This window comes from Microcaecilia unicolor, chromosome 4, assembly GCF_901765095.1.
Source record: "Microcaecilia unicolor chromosome 4, aMicUni1.1, whole genome shotgun sequence".
NCBI classification, from domain to species: Eukaryota; Metazoa; Chordata; class Amphibia; order Gymnophiona; family Siphonopidae; genus Microcaecilia; species Microcaecilia unicolor.
The window spans coordinates 4,240,118-4,258,742 of NC_044034.1; the positions used below are offsets into that span (position 1 = coordinate 4,240,118).

General features: G+C 46.7%; 2 protein-coding genes across 6 annotated transcripts in view; both read left to right on the forward strand.

Moving 5' to 3' along the window:
• LOC115468254 (E3 ubiquitin-protein ligase TRIM39-like) overlaps positions 1–18,625 on the forward strand; it is an 872,633-nt gene that overhangs the window by 258,813 nt on the left and 595,195 nt on the right. The window lies entirely within an intron of this gene.
• Positions 1–18,625, forward strand: part of LOC115468247 (E3 ubiquitin-protein ligase TRIM39-like) — a 61,579-nt gene that overhangs the window by 25,073 nt on the left and 17,881 nt on the right. For 3 of the 5 annotated variants that reach the window (XM_030199787.1, XM_030199789.1, XM_030199791.1), the window contains 2 exons: positions 4,925–4,947; positions 5,601–5,710. In XM_030199787.1, coding sequence (XP_030055647.1) covers positions 4,925–4,947; positions 5,601–5,710 — 133 coding nt within the window. Of the gene's footprint in view, positions 1–4,924; positions 4,948–5,600; positions 5,711–13,440; positions 13,447–18,625 lie in introns of all 5 variants that reach the window. The other 2 variants (XM_030199788.1, XM_030199790.1) reach the window with 1 other exon arrangement.

Consider the following 18,625-nt stretch of genomic DNA (forward strand, 5'->3'; position numbering starts at 1 on the left):
GAACAGTACTTGCCTGGTTCAGATCCTACCTATCAGACAGGCAACAATCCATAATGTTTGGCAGCAACTCATCACCACCATGGACACTGACCTGCGGGGTACCACAAGGATCGATACTGTCACCTATTCTGTTCAATATCTATCTAAAACCACTAGCTGAGCTGATTCGGTCAATGGACACTCAGTTCTACATCTATGCGGATGATATGCAGCTATTCATACCCATTGAACATGACTTTCCTACAGCCTTGAAAAAACTGATCACCTGTCTAACATCAATTCAAGAATGGGCTAAACACAACAAACTTTGCCTGAACCCAAGTAAAACCGAGCTTCTCTGGGTCTCTTAACACAAGTGGATACATACCTGACATCAAAATCTCTTTTGGGAAGTATGAACGCCCCCTCAAATCACAAGTCAGGAACCTTGGAATACAGTTAGATTCGACATTTACTCTGATTCCCCAAATCCAAGCAACCTGCAAGAGATGCTTCCGTTTGAGACAGCTATGCTGCCTCTCTCCTTACATCGAGAAGGTAAATCTTATCCCAGTTGTACATGCCATGATAACATCAAGACTGGATTACTACAATGCACTATACAATGGTCTGACTACAAAGGGCCTGCACCAGCTCCAGTTGTTTCAGGATGCAGCAGCAAGGCTCATAGAAGGTTGCAAGCGACGTGACCAAAAACTTCATTGGCTACCAGTACAATACAAGGCTAAATTTAAAACTCTATGTCTGATCTTCAAGGCCCTGAAAGGAAATGGCCCTGAGTACCTGAAAAATAGGATGATCCTCCACACACAGCCAAGGACTAAGGTCCTCCCAAGGACTTTCACTAACTACACTCTCTCCAAAAGACATTACACGATGTGATACCCACAAGCGAGCCTTCTCCGGAGTAGCCCCCACACTCTGGAATGCATTGCCTGAAAGGCTCCGCTTAATACAAGACTACCTCTACTTCAGGAAGCAGGTGAAAGCTTGGCTCTTCAACCAAGCCTTTAATGGAAGAAGTAACTAACTTGTTGGTCTCACTCACACACACAAGGATTGACTCAGGCTGCACATACTGTAGCAGGACATGTTTCTCCACTCCTACCCTAGCTGAGATAATATTTAACCATTTCTCTGACCTCATGTGCAACTTTCTTTAAATCAATCACCTTACTTTCTAACTCTTCCTACTTTCTTACTTATATATATATGTTACATCTTTGCTTTACCCTTCGCTATCAATTATAATGTTCTATTACGTATTGTGTTGACATTGTAAATAGTGTGCCATGCCATACTTTGTATTGTTTTTTTGGAATATTTTCACTGCTGTAATTGTCTATTGCTCATAAGTACATAAGTACATAAGTAGTGCCATACTGGGAAAGACCAAAGGTCCATCTAGCCCAGCATCCTGTCACCGACAGTGGCCAATCCAGGTCAAGGGCACCTGGCACGCTCCCCCAACGTAAAAACATTCCAGACAAGTTATACCTAAAAATGCGGAATTTTTCCAAGTCCATTTAATAGCGGTCTATGGACTTGTCCTTTAGGAATCTATCTAACCCCTTTTTAAACTCCGTCAAGCTAACCGCCCGTACCACGTTCTCCGGCAACGAATTCCAGAGTCTAATTACACGTTGGGTGAAGAAAAATTTTCTCCGATTCGTTTTAAATTTACCACACTGTAGCTTCAACTCATGCCCTCTAGTACTAGTATTTTTGGATAGCGTGAACAGTCGCTTCACATCCACCCGATCCATTCCACTCATTATTTTATACACTTCTATCATATCTCCCCTCAGCCGTCTCTTCTCCAAGCTAAAAAGCCCTAGCCTTCTCAGCCTCTCTTCATAGGAAAGTCGTCCCATCCCCACTATCATTTTCGTCGCCCTTCGCTGTACCTTTTCCAATTCTACTATATCTTTTTTGAGATACGGAGACCAGTACTGAACACAATACTCCAGGTGCGGTCGCACCATGGAGCGATACAACGGCATTATAACATCCGCACACCTGGACTCCATACCCTTCCTAATAACACCCAACATTCTATTCGCTTTCCTAGCCGCAGCAGCACACTGAGCAGAAGGTTTCAGCGTATCATCGACGACGACACCCAGATCCCTTTCTTGATCCGTAACTCCTAACGCGGAACCTTGCAAGATGTAGCTATAATTCGGGTTCCTCTTACCCACATGCATCACTTTGCACTTGTCAACATTGAACTTCATCTGCCACTTGCACGTCCAATCTCCCAGTCTCGCAAGGTCCTCCTGTAATCGTTCACATTCCTCCTGCGACTTGACGACCCTGAATAATTTTGTGTCATCGGCGAATTTAATTACCTCACTAGTTATTCCCATCTCTAGGTCATTTATAAATACATTAAAAAGCAACGGACCCAGCACAGACCCCTGCGGGACCCACTAACTACCCTCCTCCACTGAGAATACTGGCCACGCAATCCTACTCTCTGCTTCCTATCTTTCAACCAGTTCTTAATCCATAATAATACCCTACCTCCGATTCCATGACTCTGCAATTTCTTCAGGAGTCTTTCGTGCGGCACTTTGTCAAACGCCTTCTGAAAATCCAGATATACAATATCAACCGGCTCCCCATTGTCCACATGTTTGCTTACCCCCTCAAAAAAATGCATTAGATTGGTGAGGCAAGACTTCCCTTCACTAAATCCGTGCTGACTTTGTCTCATCAGTCCATGTTTTTGTATATGCTCTGCAATTTTATTCTTAATAATAGCCTCCACCATCTTGCCCGGCACCGACGTCAGACTCACCGGTCTATAATTTCCCGGATCTCCTCTGGAACCCTTCTTAAAAATCGAAGTAACATTGGCTACCCTCCAGTCTTCCGGTACTACACTCGATTTTAGGGACAGATTGCATATTTCTAACAGTAGCTCCGCAAGTTCATTTTTTAGTTCTATTAATACTCTGGGATGAATACCATCAGGTCCCGGTGATTTACTACTCTTCAGCTTGCTGAACTGACCCATTACATCCTCCAAGGTTACAGAGAATTTGTTTAGTTTCTCCGACTCCCCCGCTTCAAATATTCTTTCCGGCACCGGTGTCCCCCCCAAATCCTCCTCGGTGAAGACCGAAGCAAAGAATTCATTTAATTTCTCTGCTACGGCTTTGTCCTCCTTTAACACCATTTTCGTCCAGCGGCCCAACCGACTCTTTGGCCGGTTTCCTGCTCATGTTTGATCTATTCTTACTGTACACCGCTTTGAGTGAATTCCTTCAAAAAGGCGGTAAATAAATCCTAATAAATAAATAAATATTTGGCCTGGGCTTCCAGGATGGTATTTTTTGATTTCCTGTGTATACTTACTCCAAAGTTAATATCAAATCTGATCATATTAAGATCACTGTTATCATTACCTCCTGCACCAGATCATGCGCTCCACTAAGGACTAGGTCTAGAATTTTTTCTTCTCTTGGTCGGCTCCTCTACAGTCCCTGATTTCCTCAAGGAATCTTACCTCCCTAGCATGCCCTGATGTTACATTTACCCAGTCAATATTGGGGTAATTGAAATCACCCATTATTATTGTGTTGCCCAGTTTGTTTGCGTCCCTAATTTCCTTTCACATTTCTGCATCCGTCTGTTCATCCTGGCCAGGCAGACGGTAGTACACTCCTATCACTATCCTTATCCCTTTACACATGGAATTTCAATCCATAGAGATTCCAAGATTTGTTTTGTTTCATGCCGATGCCAGCAGCCTGGTCCCACCCTGGTTAAGGTGGAGCCCATCCTATCGGAATAGGCTCCCCCTTCCCCAGAATGTTGCCCAGTACCTAACAAATCTAAAACCCTCCTCCCTGCACCATCGTCTCATCCACGCATTGAGACTCTGGAGCTCTGCCTGTCTCTTGGGCCCTGCGCGTGGAACGGGTAGCACTTCAGAAAATGCTACTTTAGAGGTTCTGGACTTGAGCTTTCTACCAAAGAGGTTAAATTTGGCTTCCAGAACCTCTCTCCCACATTATCCTATGTCATTGGTACTCATATGTGCCAAGACAACCGGTTCCCCAGCACTATCTAAAATCTGATCTAGGTGACACGTGAGGGACTCTAGTGTGTGGGAGGGGGCAGCAATCGCTGCGGTGGGGGGGGGGGGGCTGTGAAGTGCATGAGGGAGGTAGTGGGAGCAGTGGCTGGGGGTGCCCTGATGACCCTTACTGCCCGGGGGTCCCGACCACTGTCAGTCTGACATGAAGGCTATAAATGTTTGGAGGATTAAATTGGGCAATTTTCATTTTCGAAAGTTTTGTATACTGTAGGGTCAGTAGAGAGGGACTATGCAACTTTTTCACAACGTTGATGTTTTCCATGTTCTACAGAATCTCATTTTTTTAAAGATGTAGTTAGTCCATGCCTGAGGCTAAAATTTTGCAGGATTATACAGTTGATATCCCTCTGTTAGAAATAAGTCACTTACCCCACTTTTGATACCTTTTCACCCAATGGTTCACAACTCCACCTCTGCCCAAACCAGGCCCTTGAGAATGTCTACATGCAGATCACGGATCAGAGCCACCAAGGAGGTTTCAGTACTGTGCCCCATCCAAAAGTCTGATTGATTGGCATGAAGGACCTGTGTTTTATCTAAATACTTGAAAAGTTGCCCAAGTATCAATTTCTCTACAACTTAGGAGAAAAATGGTAGGTTGAAACAGGCTGATTTACTGGACAACATGATTTTTGTTTCCCTAATGAGACTGGTTGTTTCTTATAGATTTTTGGATACTAATCATAGAAATGGCATCAAAATTTTGTAGCTGTTATGTGATTGAGCAGAGTTGTGAGTAGAGTATGCTAACGTATAACGTGTTCTCATAAACTGTGAAATCTAACTAGAAATATTCTCTTTCTCATTTCCCTTTAGGATGTGAAGGACGCCCTGAGCAGGTACAAGTTAGTTTTCTGCCCTTTTCTATGTGGCTGGATGGATTTTGAGTGAGGAAAAAGGGAATTAATCGATTGGTGAGAATTGAGATTGAGAATGGGAGAGAGGGAGGTGGGATTGAGTGAGGAGAGGGAGAGTTAAGGTGTGGAGGGAGGAAGCACTGAGAAATGAAGGGGAAAAGATGGAGGAGAGGAGAGTTACAGACACCCTCCTTTCCCCCCCTGTCTCTCCCTTTTTCATCTCTGTACTGCCAGAACGTCTCTCCCACCAACCTCCCTGATATCTCCTCTCTTCTTGTCCTCACCTATTTGGCTCTCCCAGAATCCTCTCTTCATTCCCCACCAAACTCCACCCTATGAATCTTCTTTCCACCTCTACCCCGTCAGTTGTGCTGCCCCTCAACCCTAGTGCAGAAGGAGGTGCTGGTGAAAGTCTCTGCTCTGACGCTGTCTGTATCAGAGTAAAATGTCCAAATGCCACTTTGTGCCATTTTTTGAATGTGTTCCTGTTTCAAAAATGAGTCCCATAATCACAGAATATTGATTGCTAGAATACTGATTGCTCATGATATATCTAATTCCTTCCACTGTTCACATCTCTGTCCCCTGGGTGTGAACATCTCCCAGAATAATCCCAGTGACTCTCTAACCCATAGGTGCCAGAAAATGAAGTTTCCAGTACCAGAGGCTGTTTCTACTGATCTGAAACTGGGTTTCCAATTGAGCTTCCCTCAGCAACTGAAGAAATGGATTACAAAATTTGAAGGTGAGGAATTGATCGCTTTTTAATTTGCTTTGTCATAAGAACATAAGAGTAGCCATTCTGAGTCAGACCAATGGTCCATCTATCCCAGTTTCCTGTTTTCCAAAAAGTGGCCAAGCCAGGTCACAAGTACCTGGCAGAAACCCAAATCGTGGCAACAATCCATACTATAAATCCCAGGTTAAGCAGTTGCTTCCCATGTCTGTCTCAATAGCTAACTATGGACTTATCTTCCAGGAATTTGTCGAATTTTTTTTGAAACCCAGATACACTAACTGCTGTTACCACCTCCTCCGGCAATGAGTTCCAGAGCTTAAGTATTCGTTGAGGGAAAAATTATTTCCTCCTATTTGTTTTAAAAGTATTTCCATGTAACTTCCTTGAGTGTCCCCTAGTCTTTGTACTATTGGAATGAGTAAAAAAAATCGATTTACTTCTACTCGTTCTACACCACTCAGGATTTTATAGACCTCAATCATTTCTCCCCTCATCCGTTTCTTTTCCAAGCTGACGTGCCCTAACCTCTTTAGCCTTTCCTCATACGAGAGGAGTTTCATCTCCTTTATCATTTTGGTTGCTCTTCTTTGAACCTTTTGCAATTCCGCTATATCTTTTTTGAGATACGGCGACCAGAACTGAATGCAATACTCAAAGTGTGGACGCACCATGGAGCGATACAAAGGCATCATAGTATTTTTGGTCTTATTCACCATCCCTTTCCTAATAATTCCTAGCATCCTGTTTGCTTTTTGGGCTGCCACTGCACACTGAGCAGAAGATTTCAGTATTATCTACAATGACACCCAGATCTTTTTCTTGAGTGCTGACCGCTCTGGATAATTCCAGTAAAAATGTGCAGAAATAAAAGTATGAATCTGTTTGAAAGCTTTAAGGTCATCAGACGCTATCACCCCCAAGTCCCGCTCTTCCTTCGCACACTGAAGCACTTCACCCCCTATATTGTACCATTCCCTTGGATTTTTGCGACCCAAGTGAATGACCCTGCATTTTTGGGGATTAAACCTTAGTTGCCAAATATCGGTCCATTCCTCCAGCTTCACTAGGTCCTTCCTTATGTCATTCACACCCTACAGGGTGTCCACCCTGTTGCAGAGTTTAGTATCATCCGCAAAGAGACAAACCTTACCAGACAGCCCTTCCGCAATGTCGCTCACAAAGACGTTAAAAAGAGCCGGCCCTAGGACCGATCCCTGCGGTACTCCACTGACGACATCCTTTTCTTCAGAGCAAGCTCCATTTATCACCACCCTCAGTCTCCTACCATTCAACCAATTTTTAACCCAATCCGTTACTCTAGGTCCCATACCGAGGACACTTAATTTATTTATCAGTCGCCTGTGCGGAATCGTGTCAAAGGCTTTGCTGAAATCCAAGTATACCACATCAATCGCCCCTCCCACATCCAACTGTTTGGTCACCCAGTCGAAGAAGACAGTCAGATTTGTCTGACACAACCTGCCACTAGTGAAGCCATGCTGCCTCGGGTCCCGCATTCCATGTAGTTCAAGAAATGTCACAATCCTCCTCTTTAGAAGCGTTTCCATTAGCTTACTCACCACCAAGGTCAGACTGATAGGTCTGTAATATCCAACCTCCTCCTTACTTCCACTCTTGTGCAAAGGAACCACATCTGCCTTTCTCCAGTCCACCAGGATCACTCCAGTTTCTAAGGAAGCATTGAAGAGGTCCATCAGCGGAGCCAACAGAACTTCTCTGAGTTCCTTAAGCACCCTCGGGTGTATCCCATCAGGCCCCATCGCTCTGTCTATTTTAGTTTGGCAAGCTCCTCACAAACACATTCCTCCAAAAGTCTGATTTGTGAGAGAGTAATTGTCCTAATATATATGGGGTAAATTTCCTAAAGAAACTGTGAAGTGTCTCTTGAACTTAATGACATTTTGTGAACAGGCAACAGATGAAAGGAAAACAGTATATACTGCATCAATAAAATATAAACCTAAATGAAAATTGGAGTACAAAAACTATTATGTGGATTTCGGAAGAAGCTACTGAAAAAGGCATAGAGGGGCATAATCGAATGGGGACGACCATCTCTAAGGGCGTCCATGTCTAAGGACATTCCGCCGAAGGGGCGGGGAAACTCATATTATCAAAACAAGATGAACGTCCATCTTTCGTTTCGATAATACGGTCGGGGATGCCCAAATCATGAAATTTAGGTCGACCTTAGAGATGGTCATCTTTAGGTCGTTTTTGAGATGGTCGTCCCCGGTTTTCGTCGATAATGGAAACTGAGGACGCCCATCTCAAAAACGACCAAATCCAAGCCATTTGGTCGTGGGAGGAGCAAGCATTTGTAGTGAACTGGTCCCCCCTCATATGCCTGGACACCAACCGGGCACCTTAGGGGGCACTGCAGTGGACTTCAGAGATTGCTCCCAAATGCATAGCTCTCTTACCTTTGGTGCTGAGCCCCCTAACCCCCCCCCAAAAAAAAACCCACTCCCCACAACTGTACACCACTACCATAGCCCTTAGGGATGAAGGGGGGCACCTACGTGTGGGTACAGTGGGTTTGTGGGGGGTTTTGGAGGGCTCACATTTACCACCACAAGTGTAATAGGTGGAGGGGGGATGGGCCTGGGTCCGCCTGCCTGAAGTACACTGCACTCACTACATCTGCTCCAGGGACCTGCATACTGCTGAGATGGACCTGAGTATGGCATTTGAGGCTGGCATAGAGACCGGCAAAAAAGTATTTTGAAACTTTTTTTTTTATGGTTTGAGGGGGTTAGTCCACTGGGGGAGTAAGGGGAGGTGATCCCCGATTCCCTCCGGTGGTCATCTGGTCAGTTGGGGCACTTTTTTGAGGCTTGGTCCTAAAAATAATTGGACCATGTAAAGTCGACCAAATGCTTGTCGGGGACGCCCTTCTTTTTTCCATTATTGGCCGAGGACGCCTATCTCTTAAGCACGCCCCCGTCCCGCCTTCGGTATGCTGCCGACACGCCCCCGTGAACTTTGGTCATCCCTGCGACGGAAAGCAGTTGAGGGCGCCCAAAATCGGCTTTCGATTATGCCAATTTGGGCAACCTTGGGAGAAGGACGCCCATCTCCCGATTTGTGTCGGAAGATGGGCTCCCTTCCCTTTCGAAAATAAGCGTTCTAGTGTTTCACATCTACAATACCACAAATTAGAAATATCAATCCATACCAAGTGATATCTAATTTGAATAAATCATCACCATGGAAACCAGAATGTGGAGTACCCCAAGGATCACCGCTTTCACAGACCCTTTTCAACCTAATGATGACACCTCTAGGCAAATCACTATCCAACAAAGGCCTTAATCTTTACATCTACGCAGACAATGTCACGATCTACATCCCTTTCAAACATGATCTAACAGAAATCACAAATGAAATCAAACACAGCCTCCAAATCTATGGACTTTTCCTTTAGGAAGCCGTCCAAACATTTTTTAAACTCCGCTAAGCTAATCGCCTTTATCACATTCTCTGGCAAAGAATTCTAGAGTTTGATTACATATTGAGTGAAGAAAAAGTTTCTCCAATTTGTTTTAAATTTACTACTTCCTTGTCATCAAGCAGATGAAGCCATGACATATGGGTTGTGTCCATCAACCAGCAGGGGGAGATAGAGAGCACTCAACTTTTCACAGTGCCTCATGGCCAGCCTGCTCCACTGCCTCTTCAGTATTCTCTGTCTCCCCAAGCAGGGTGGCTGCAGCTTCTTCGAGCTCCATCAAAAATCTGCCTGGGGGTGGCTCCTGGCTTGCCAGTTGTTAGCCGGGGTGTTAGAGGCTATAGCAGCTTCACTTTGAAGGCACATAGGTTAGCCCTTTCCCTGCCTTACCCATGTCCCTGTGGATGTGGACATATTAGCTTGCTTTTCCCTGTCCTTTCCCACTCAGTGGATCAGGGGCGTATCTGGAATCCGGCGGTAGGGGGGGCCAGAGCCAGAGAGGGGGGGCACATTTTTGCCTCCCTCCCCCCCCCCGCCGCCGCCGCCTCTCTCCACCCCCTCCCCGCCGTCAACCCTCCCCCGCTGCTTACTTTTGCTGGCGCCGAGGTCCCGACCCGCAATCTCCGTTTTTCGTCTTCCTCCGTGGCCATGCTTCCAGGAAGTAACGCTGCAGTGCTGATTCGTTGACTCCAGTTCGACGTCTGACGTCAGACGCCGAACTGGATTCAACGAATCAGCACTGCAGCGTTACTTCCTGGAAGCATGGCCACGGAGGAAGACGAAAAACGGAGATTGCGGGTCGGACCTCGGCGCCAGCAAAAGTAAGCAGCGGGGGAGGGTTGACGGCGGGGAGGGGGGCCAGGGCGAAATCTGCGGGGGCCCAGGCCCCTGTGGCCCCACGCAGATACGCCCCTGCAGTGGATGCAGGCACATTGGTTCGACTTTCCCTGCCTTTGCCACTCATCTGAGCCTCCGGAGTTCTTATTACCTCTGCTTTCCTCACAGCGTTAAAAAAAAAAAGAAGTTGGAACAGAGGTTTTCCTTTGATTCTTCTATGGGACCGGAGCTGTGATACTCGGTCCAGTGAGGTAAGAGTGTTTTCTAACTCCTCCGGGGTGGGCCCGCGATCGGGGCGTTTTCATTTTGAATTTTCCCGCCGTTTTCGGCGATGGCTGCAGAGAATGTAAAGCGCTGTTCCCAGTGTGGCAAGCGCAAATCAGCAGCGGGCCTCTGTAAATCGTGCTGTACAGGTGTAAGAGCTGGCCCGACCATGGTGAGCGATGATTCTTCCTGCTCAGAGCTGGCAGCGGACGCCATTTTGAATTCTCCGCATGGCGCGGCCTCCGTAGAGACGGAGAGCCCTGAGCCCGGGGGGGGGGGGGGGGGACACCTCAAATTGAGGCTATTCAGGGAGCGGCTAGCCCCGGACGGGATCTGGGTGCCTCCGTAGAGACGGAGAGCCCTGAGCCGGGGGGGGGGGGGGGGGGGGGTTGACACCTCAAATTGAGGCTATTCAGGGAGCGGCTAGCCCCGGACGGGATCTGGGTGCCCAGGGCGAGTTTTTCTCCCCTGATTTTGTGTTATTATTGCATAAAGCATACATGCTGAAAAGAGCTCTCCCTCAAGGGTCGTCTGAGGCCCCTTCTATTGTCTCCCCCGGTGGATTCTGGCCTGGGACTGCCCGCTGAGGCTATTTTCCCTGATAATTGGCATAAAGAAAAGCGTAGAAGGGCTAATTCCCCTTCAGATTGTGGTGCACCTCCTTTTTCCCCCTCGTGGTAGGGCTGTGAGGATTCGGAGAGTTCTGGCAGGCCTTCGTGGTCTGAGGAGCCAGAGTCAGGTGCAGAATTACCACAGGATCTGGATGATCCCTCCGCGGTGAGGATTTTCCACCGTGATGAGCTGCCAGCGCTTATTTCAGATGCCCTACAGGTCCTTTCTATTGAAGAGCCTGACAGTGGCACGGCCTCCTCTGTGAATCCTAGGATGGCTAGTACCAAAAAGCCTGCTCGAGCCTTTCCTTTGCATGACTCCATCCAAGAGCTTATTTCCACTCAGTGGGCTGACCCCGAGGGACCTTTGAAAGTTTCCAGGGCTATGGGGCAATTATACCCTCTGCGTGAGGGGCATTTGTCTCGCTTTGCAATGCCTAAAGTAGATGCCCTAGTCACTGCGGTGACAAAGAGAACTACCCGTTTTTCAGCAGAGGAACTCCTTTCGCTCGGACAAGCGTTCCGCAGCCACCGGCTCTAGGCCTGGAGTTCAGGGGCGACCCTCTCAATGATGGTGTGCCGGCCCCCTCCTCGCTTCCTGTTATCGGAGGACGTCTTTCCCTCTTTGCCGAGGAGTGAGCCAATATTTCCTCAGATCAGTGGGTTCTGGACCTGATCAGAGATGGCTACAGAATAGAATTCAACGCCCCAGTAAGAGACGTGTTTGTGGAGTACCGATGCGGTTCTTCCGCCAAACGGGCGGCGGTAGAAGAGACTTTGCAAGGTCTGATTCAGTTAGGGGCTGTGTCCCCGGTACCTCCGGCCGAACACGGCTACAGCCGATACTCCATCTACTTTGTGGTGCCGCGAAAAGGTGGGTCTTTTCGCCCTATTCTGGACTTTAAAGAATTAAACAAGTCCCTGAGAGTGCGGCATTTCCACATGGAAACCCTGCGCTCCGTCATTGCTGCGGTACAGCCAGGAGAGTTTCTCACGTCTCTAGACCTGAAAGAAGCTTACTTGCACATTCCAATTTGGCCCCCGCACCAGAAGTTTATGAGGTTTGCGGTGTTGGGAAAACATTTCCAGTTCCGGGCCTTGCCTTTTGGTCTCACCACAGCTCCCCGAACCTTTTCGAAGCTAATGGTGGTAGTAGCTGCTTCGCTCAGGCGAGAAGGTATCAGGGTTCACCCGTACCTAGACGACTGGCTCATCAGAGCAGACTCTGTAACAGAGAGCTATCAAGCTACAGCCAGAGTGGTCTCAGTACTTCCATCTCTAGGCTGGGTCGTCAATATGGCCAAAAGTCACCTGACCCCCTCGCAATCTCTAGAATATTTGGGGGCCAGGTTCGACACAGACTCGGGCTATGTATACCTACCCGAGCTAAGGCGGTGCAAGCTTCAGAATCAGGTCCGTCTGCTCCTGAGGATGCCCCGCCCGCAAGCTTGGGACATTGTCCAGCTGCTGGGATCGATGACAGCCACATTGAAAGTGGTGCCCTGGGCGAGAGCGCACCTGACACCTCTACAGTATTCCCTACTTCAAAGATGGTCTCCAGTTTCTCAGGATTATCAATGCAGACTTTCTTGGCTCCCTGCGGCCCGACTCAGCATGGAGTGGTGGCTCTCAGACAGCATGCTGCGGCGAGGAATGCTGCTGGCGCTCCCCGATTGGTGTCTAGTAGTGACAGATGCCAGCCTGAAGGGCTGGGGCGCACATTGCAAGGGGAAGCATGCCCCAGGGTCTATGGACACCCGAGGAGTCGGAGTGGTCCGTCAACCGCCTGGAGTTGAAAGCGGTGTTTCGGACGCTTCTGGCCTTTCAAGTGACCCTGGAAGGATTGGCTGTCAGAGTGATGTCGGACAACATGACAGCAGTGGCCTACATAAATCGACAAGGCGGCACTCAGTGCAGAGCACTGGCCGCGCAGGATGAACAGATTTGCCACTGGGCCAAGCTGCATCTTCAGTTTCTGTCGGCAGCTCACATTGCAGGTCAGAGCAACATGCAAGTCGATTATCTAAGCAGGCATCAGATCGATCCAGCAGAATGGGAACTAGCAGACTAAGTATTCCTGCAGATATGTGCCAAATGGGGCAAGCCCGTGATGGATCTTATGGCGACAAGTTCAAATGCCAAAGTCCCGTGCTTCTTCAGCAGACGGAGAGATCCTCGCTCGGCAGGGTTGGATGCCTTGACTCAGCCCTGGCCTCGGGGCCTACTATATGTGTTCCCCCCGTGGCCCTTGATAGGGTGCGTGCTCCTGCGGATTAGGCTGCACCCAGGAGAAGTGGTCCTCATTGCCCCGGATTGGCCCAGGAGGCCTTGGTATGCGGACCTCCGACAGCTGCTAGTGGAGGCTCCCCTTCCTTTACCTCTGGTACCGAACCTGTTGTCACAGGGCCCGGTAGCCATGGAGGACGCCTGCCGCTTTGGTCTTATGGCATGGTGATTGAGAGGGCGCAATTGAGGGACAAAGGCTATTCAAACACAGTCATTTCCACTCTCCTGCAGGCCCACAAGCATTCCACTTCCGTGGCTTATGCCAGGATTTGGCGCCAGTTTGAGTCTTGGTGTGCTTCAAAAGCGATCACACCCATGCGGGCTCCTGTCTCGCCGATTCTGGACTTTTTGCAGGATGGTGTACAAATAGGCTTGGCCTATAATTCCCTGTGGGTGCAAGTGGCAGCGTTGGCCTCCCTTCGTGGTAAGGTTGAAGGCGTGTCTTTAGCTGCTCATCCAGATGTGGCACGGTTTCTTAGTGGGGCGCTTCGGCTCCGGCCTTCCATGCGAACATCCTGTCCAGCTTGGAACCTGGGGCTAGTTTTGAGGGCCCTGCAGGCTTCTCCTTTTGAGCCGCTTCGGCGAGCATCGGAGAAAGATTTGACACTAAAGGCCGTTTTTCTTGTGGCCATTACTTCGGCGAGACAGGTGTCAGAGCTCCAGGCGCTGTCCTGTAGAGACCCATTTCTGCAATTCTCAGAGTCCGAGGTCACGGTTCGGTCCGTGCCTTCCTTCATGCTTAAGGTGGTTTCAGCGTTTCACCTAAACCAGCCTATTTTCTTGCCCTCCTTTGATAAGGAGGAGTTTCCAGAACCTTTTGGGCAGTTGCACCTGTTGGATGTGCGCAGGACTCTGCTGCAGTATCTGCGAGTTACTATCTCTTTCAGGATCTATGATCATCTGTTTGTTTTGCTATCAGGTCCTCGCAGAGGGTCTCCAGCGTCTAAAGCCACTATTGCCCGCTGGCTCAAAGAAACTATCTTTTCAGCTTATCTGCTTGCCAGCCGGTCTCCGCCTGTAGCCTTTAAGGCGCATTCTACCAGAGCGATTTCTTCCTCTCGGGCTGAAACTGGAGCACTCTCTCTTCATGAGATATGCAGTGCAGCAACATGGGCTTCTAAGCTCTCTTTTGCCCGACATTACAGGCTGGATGTGGCTGCTAGGAGGGATGCGCGTTTTGGAGCACAAGTGCTAGCGCGTGGTGTGACCTGTTCCCACCCTATATAGGGATTGCTTTGTTACATCCCATACGTAATGGCTTCATCTGCTTGATGACAAGGAAGGGAAAATTAGGTTCTTACCTTGGTAATTTTCTTTCCTTTAGTCATAGCAGATGAAGCCATGAGCCCTCCCTGTATGATTGTCTGTATGCTGTGAATCTGTTTCAGGTTCTGTTCTTGTTTCCTGAAGTTGGGAGAAAGTTGGAAAACAGTCTTCAGGATTCATGTTCACTTATAGGAGGATGAGTCCATTCCCTCCAGTTTATGTTTTGGAGGATGAGTTTATTCCCTCCAGGAGGTTATGTGTATCCCCTCCAGTTATACAATAAGGAGGATGAGTTTATTCCCTCCAGGAGGATGTGTTCATTCCCTCCTTTTGAGTTCATGCCCTTGTTAAGAGGCCATCGTTCGCTGTGAGGAAAGTTCATGTTATTCCCATTACGGTTTGCCATACTGCTTTGGACGCTTCAAATACTAAAGAGGCAGTGGAGCTGGCTGGCCATGAGGCACTGTGAAAAGTTGAGTGCTCTCTATCTCCCCCTGCTGGTTGATGGACACAACCCATACGTAATGGCTTCATCTGCTATGACTAAAGGAAAGAAAATTACCAAGGTAAGAACCTAATTTTCCCATTGTAACTTCATCGCATGCCCCCTAGTCCTAGTATTTTTGGAAAGCGCCGTAAACAGACGCTTCACATCTACCCGTTCAACTCCACTCATTATTTTATAGACCTCTATCATATCTCCCCTCAGCCGCATTTTCTCCGAGCTGAAGAGCCCTAGCTGCTTTAGCCTTTCCTCATAAGGAAGTCGTCCCATCCCCTTTATCATTTTCGTCGCCCTTCTCTGCACCTTTTCTAATTCCACTATATCTTTTTTGAGATGTGGTGACCAGAATCGAACACAATATTCGAGGTGCAGTCGCACCATGGAGTGATACAAAGGCATTATAACATCCTCATTTTTGTTTTCCATTCCTTTCCTAATAATACCTAACATTCTATTTGCTTTCTTAGCCGCAGCGCACACTGAGCAGAAGGTTTCAACGTATCATCAACGACGACACCTAGATCCCTTTCTTGGTCCTTGACTCCTAACGTGGAACCTTGCATGACGTATCTATAATTTGGGTTCCTCTTTCCCACATGCATCACTTTGCAATTGCTCACATTAAACGTCATCTGCCATTTAGATGCCTAGTCTCCCAATCTCGTAAGGTCCTCTTGTAATTTTTCACAATCCTCCCGCGATTTAACAACTTTGAATAACTTTGTGTCATCAGCAAATTTAATTACCTCACTAGCTACTCCCATCTCTAGGTCATTTATAAATATGTTAAAAAGCAGCGGCCCCAGCACAGACTCCTGGGGAACCCCCACTAACTACCCTTCTCCACTGAGAATACTGACCATTTAACCCTACTCTCTGTTTTCTCTCTCTTAACCAGTTTTTAAGCCACAATAGAACACTACCTCCTATCCCATGACTCTCCAATTTCCTCTGGAGTCTTTCATGAGGTACTTTGTCAAACGCCTTCTGAAAATCCAGATACACAATATCAACTGGCTCACCTTTATCCACATGTTTGTTCACCCCTTCAAAGAAATGTAGTAGACTGGTGAGGCAAGATTTCCCTTCACTAAATCCATGTTGGCTTTGTCTCATTAATCCATGCTTTTGAATATGCTCTGTAATTTTGTTCTTAATAATAGTCTCTACCATTTTGCCTGGCACAGATGTCAGACTCACCAGTCTATAATTTCCCGGATCTCCTCCGGAACCTTTTTTAAAAATTGGCATTACATTGGCCTCCCTCCAGTCTTCCGGTACCACGCTCAATTTTAAGGATAAATTACATATTTCTAACAATAGCTCCGCAAGCTCATTTTTCAGTTCTATCAGTACTCTGGGATGAATACTATCCGGTCCAGGAGATTTGCTACTCTTCAGTTTGTAGAACTGCCCCATTACATCCTCCAGGTTTACAGAGAATTCATTAAGTTTCTCCGACTTGTCAGCTTCAAATACCATTTCCGGCACCGGTATCCCACCCAAATCTTCCTCACTGAAGACCTAAGCAAACCATTCATTTAATCTCTCCGCTACAGCTTTGCCTTCCCTGATTGTCCCTTTTACTCCTTGGTCCAACTGATTCTTTTGCCGGCTTCCTGCATTTAATATACCTAAAAACATTTTTACTATGTGTTTTTGCCTCCAACGCAATCTTTTTTTTTGAAGTCTCCCTTAGCCTTCCTTATCAGCACTTTGCATTTGACTTGATATTCCTTCTGCTGTTTCTTATTGTTTTCATATAAGCACATAAGCACCGCCACGCTGGGAAAAGACCAAAGGTCCATCAAGCCCAGCACTCTGTCTCCGATAGCGGCCATTCCAGGCCCCAAGAACCTGGCAAAAGCCCAAAATTTAATAACGATCAATGGACTTTTCCTTCAGGAATCTATCCAGACCCCATTTAAACTCAGCAAGGCCAGCCGGTTCCTTCTTCCATTTTCTGAAGGATTTTCTTTTAGCTCTAATAGCTTCCTTCACCTCACTTTTTAACCACGCCGGCTGTTGTTTGGTCTTCCGTCCTCCTTTTTTAATACGTGGAATATATTTGGCCTGGGCTTCCAGTATGGTGTTTTTGAACAGCATCCATGCCTGATGTAAATCTTTGACCCTCGCAGTCGCTCCTCTGAGGTTTTTTTTCACCGTTCTTCTCATTTTATCATAGTCTCCTTTTTTAAAGTTAAACGCTAATGTATTTGATTTCCTATGTATACTTACTTCAAAGCTAATATCAAATCTGATCATATTATGATCACTGTTATCAAGCGGCCCCAGCACCATTACCTCCCGCACCAGATCATGCGCTCCACTAAGGACTAGGTCTAGAATTTTTCCTTCTTTTGTCAGCTCCTATAGCAGCTGCTCCATAAAGCTGTCCTTGATTTCCTCAAGGAATTTTACCTCCCTAGCGTTCCCCCGATGTTACATTTACCCAGTCAATATTGGGGTAATTGAACTCAACACCTATAACAATGAAATTCTACTTAAGATACAACCGAGTATTGGAGGTGTATAATCGCTAGTATATATGAAAATGTGGAGAAAAAAAGACTTCAGAAATCATGGAGAATACTCCTTATGTAGGAACCACCTTTCAATGTTCGAGTATTCCTGTTCTTCAATCACTAGTCTTCACAAAAAAAACTCCACTCTTCTTCTTCATGCAATACATGCACATACACCTTCCACAATGCTCAATGGTAAAGGCTTATACCAATTATATACATTCGGTGAATCAAATATTACTTAGCTTAAATGTTCTTGAAGCTGTCAATCCAAAATGTCTCCAACAGCATACAGCGTTCACGAAGCCCAACAGGAGACCCTGTTTCGCCACAATTAGGCTGTTTCAAGGGCCAGAACTTTAGTACAGACAGCTATCTTCCATCTTTCAAACTTCACCGCATTAAACTGCCTCTCATCGGCGTCCTAAACGTGAACCCCGCTTCCTTCCTATATATATGTCATTTCCTACATCTCAGACGCAATAAATCCACAGCAACAACTTTATTGACAAATGAACAACTCACAAAAAAGCTTTCCCCTCAATTGAAATATTCAATCCCTTAGGGATTACGGTCTGCAGCATGTATATCCATCTCTGTTCTCTCTGTCTTAACTTCTTCCTTATATCTCCTCTACGTTCTGAAATCTGAATTTGCTCCAGAACCACACATTGCAAATCGCAAAAATCATGTAGTTTCAAAAGGCAATGAGAAACCAAAGGTTCATATGTCTTCTTAGCTTGTATACAGTGTCTGTGTTCAATTAACCTCGTCTTTAACATCCTAGAGGTTTGTCCCACATAGTATAAATTGCAAGTGCATTTTAATAAATAAATCACATTCTTTGATTGACAATCCGTCAAGGTCTTTAATTGATAAGACTTGCCCGTGTGTGTGTCCGTGAACTTATCCACTTCCAACATATTATGACACACCGAACACTGCCCACATGCTTTATGCTGTCCTATCTTGGCCGCCAAGTTGTTCTCACGATTCCATGTGTCAGCAGCACATAGCAAGTCATTCAAATTGCTCTGTCTTTGATAAGCAAACAAAATCCTTAAATCACGGAAACAAGGATAAATATGCAACATTGCCATATGTTTCTTAATAATCTTCACCATTCTATTTGTATGTGTATTGTATTTTGTTACA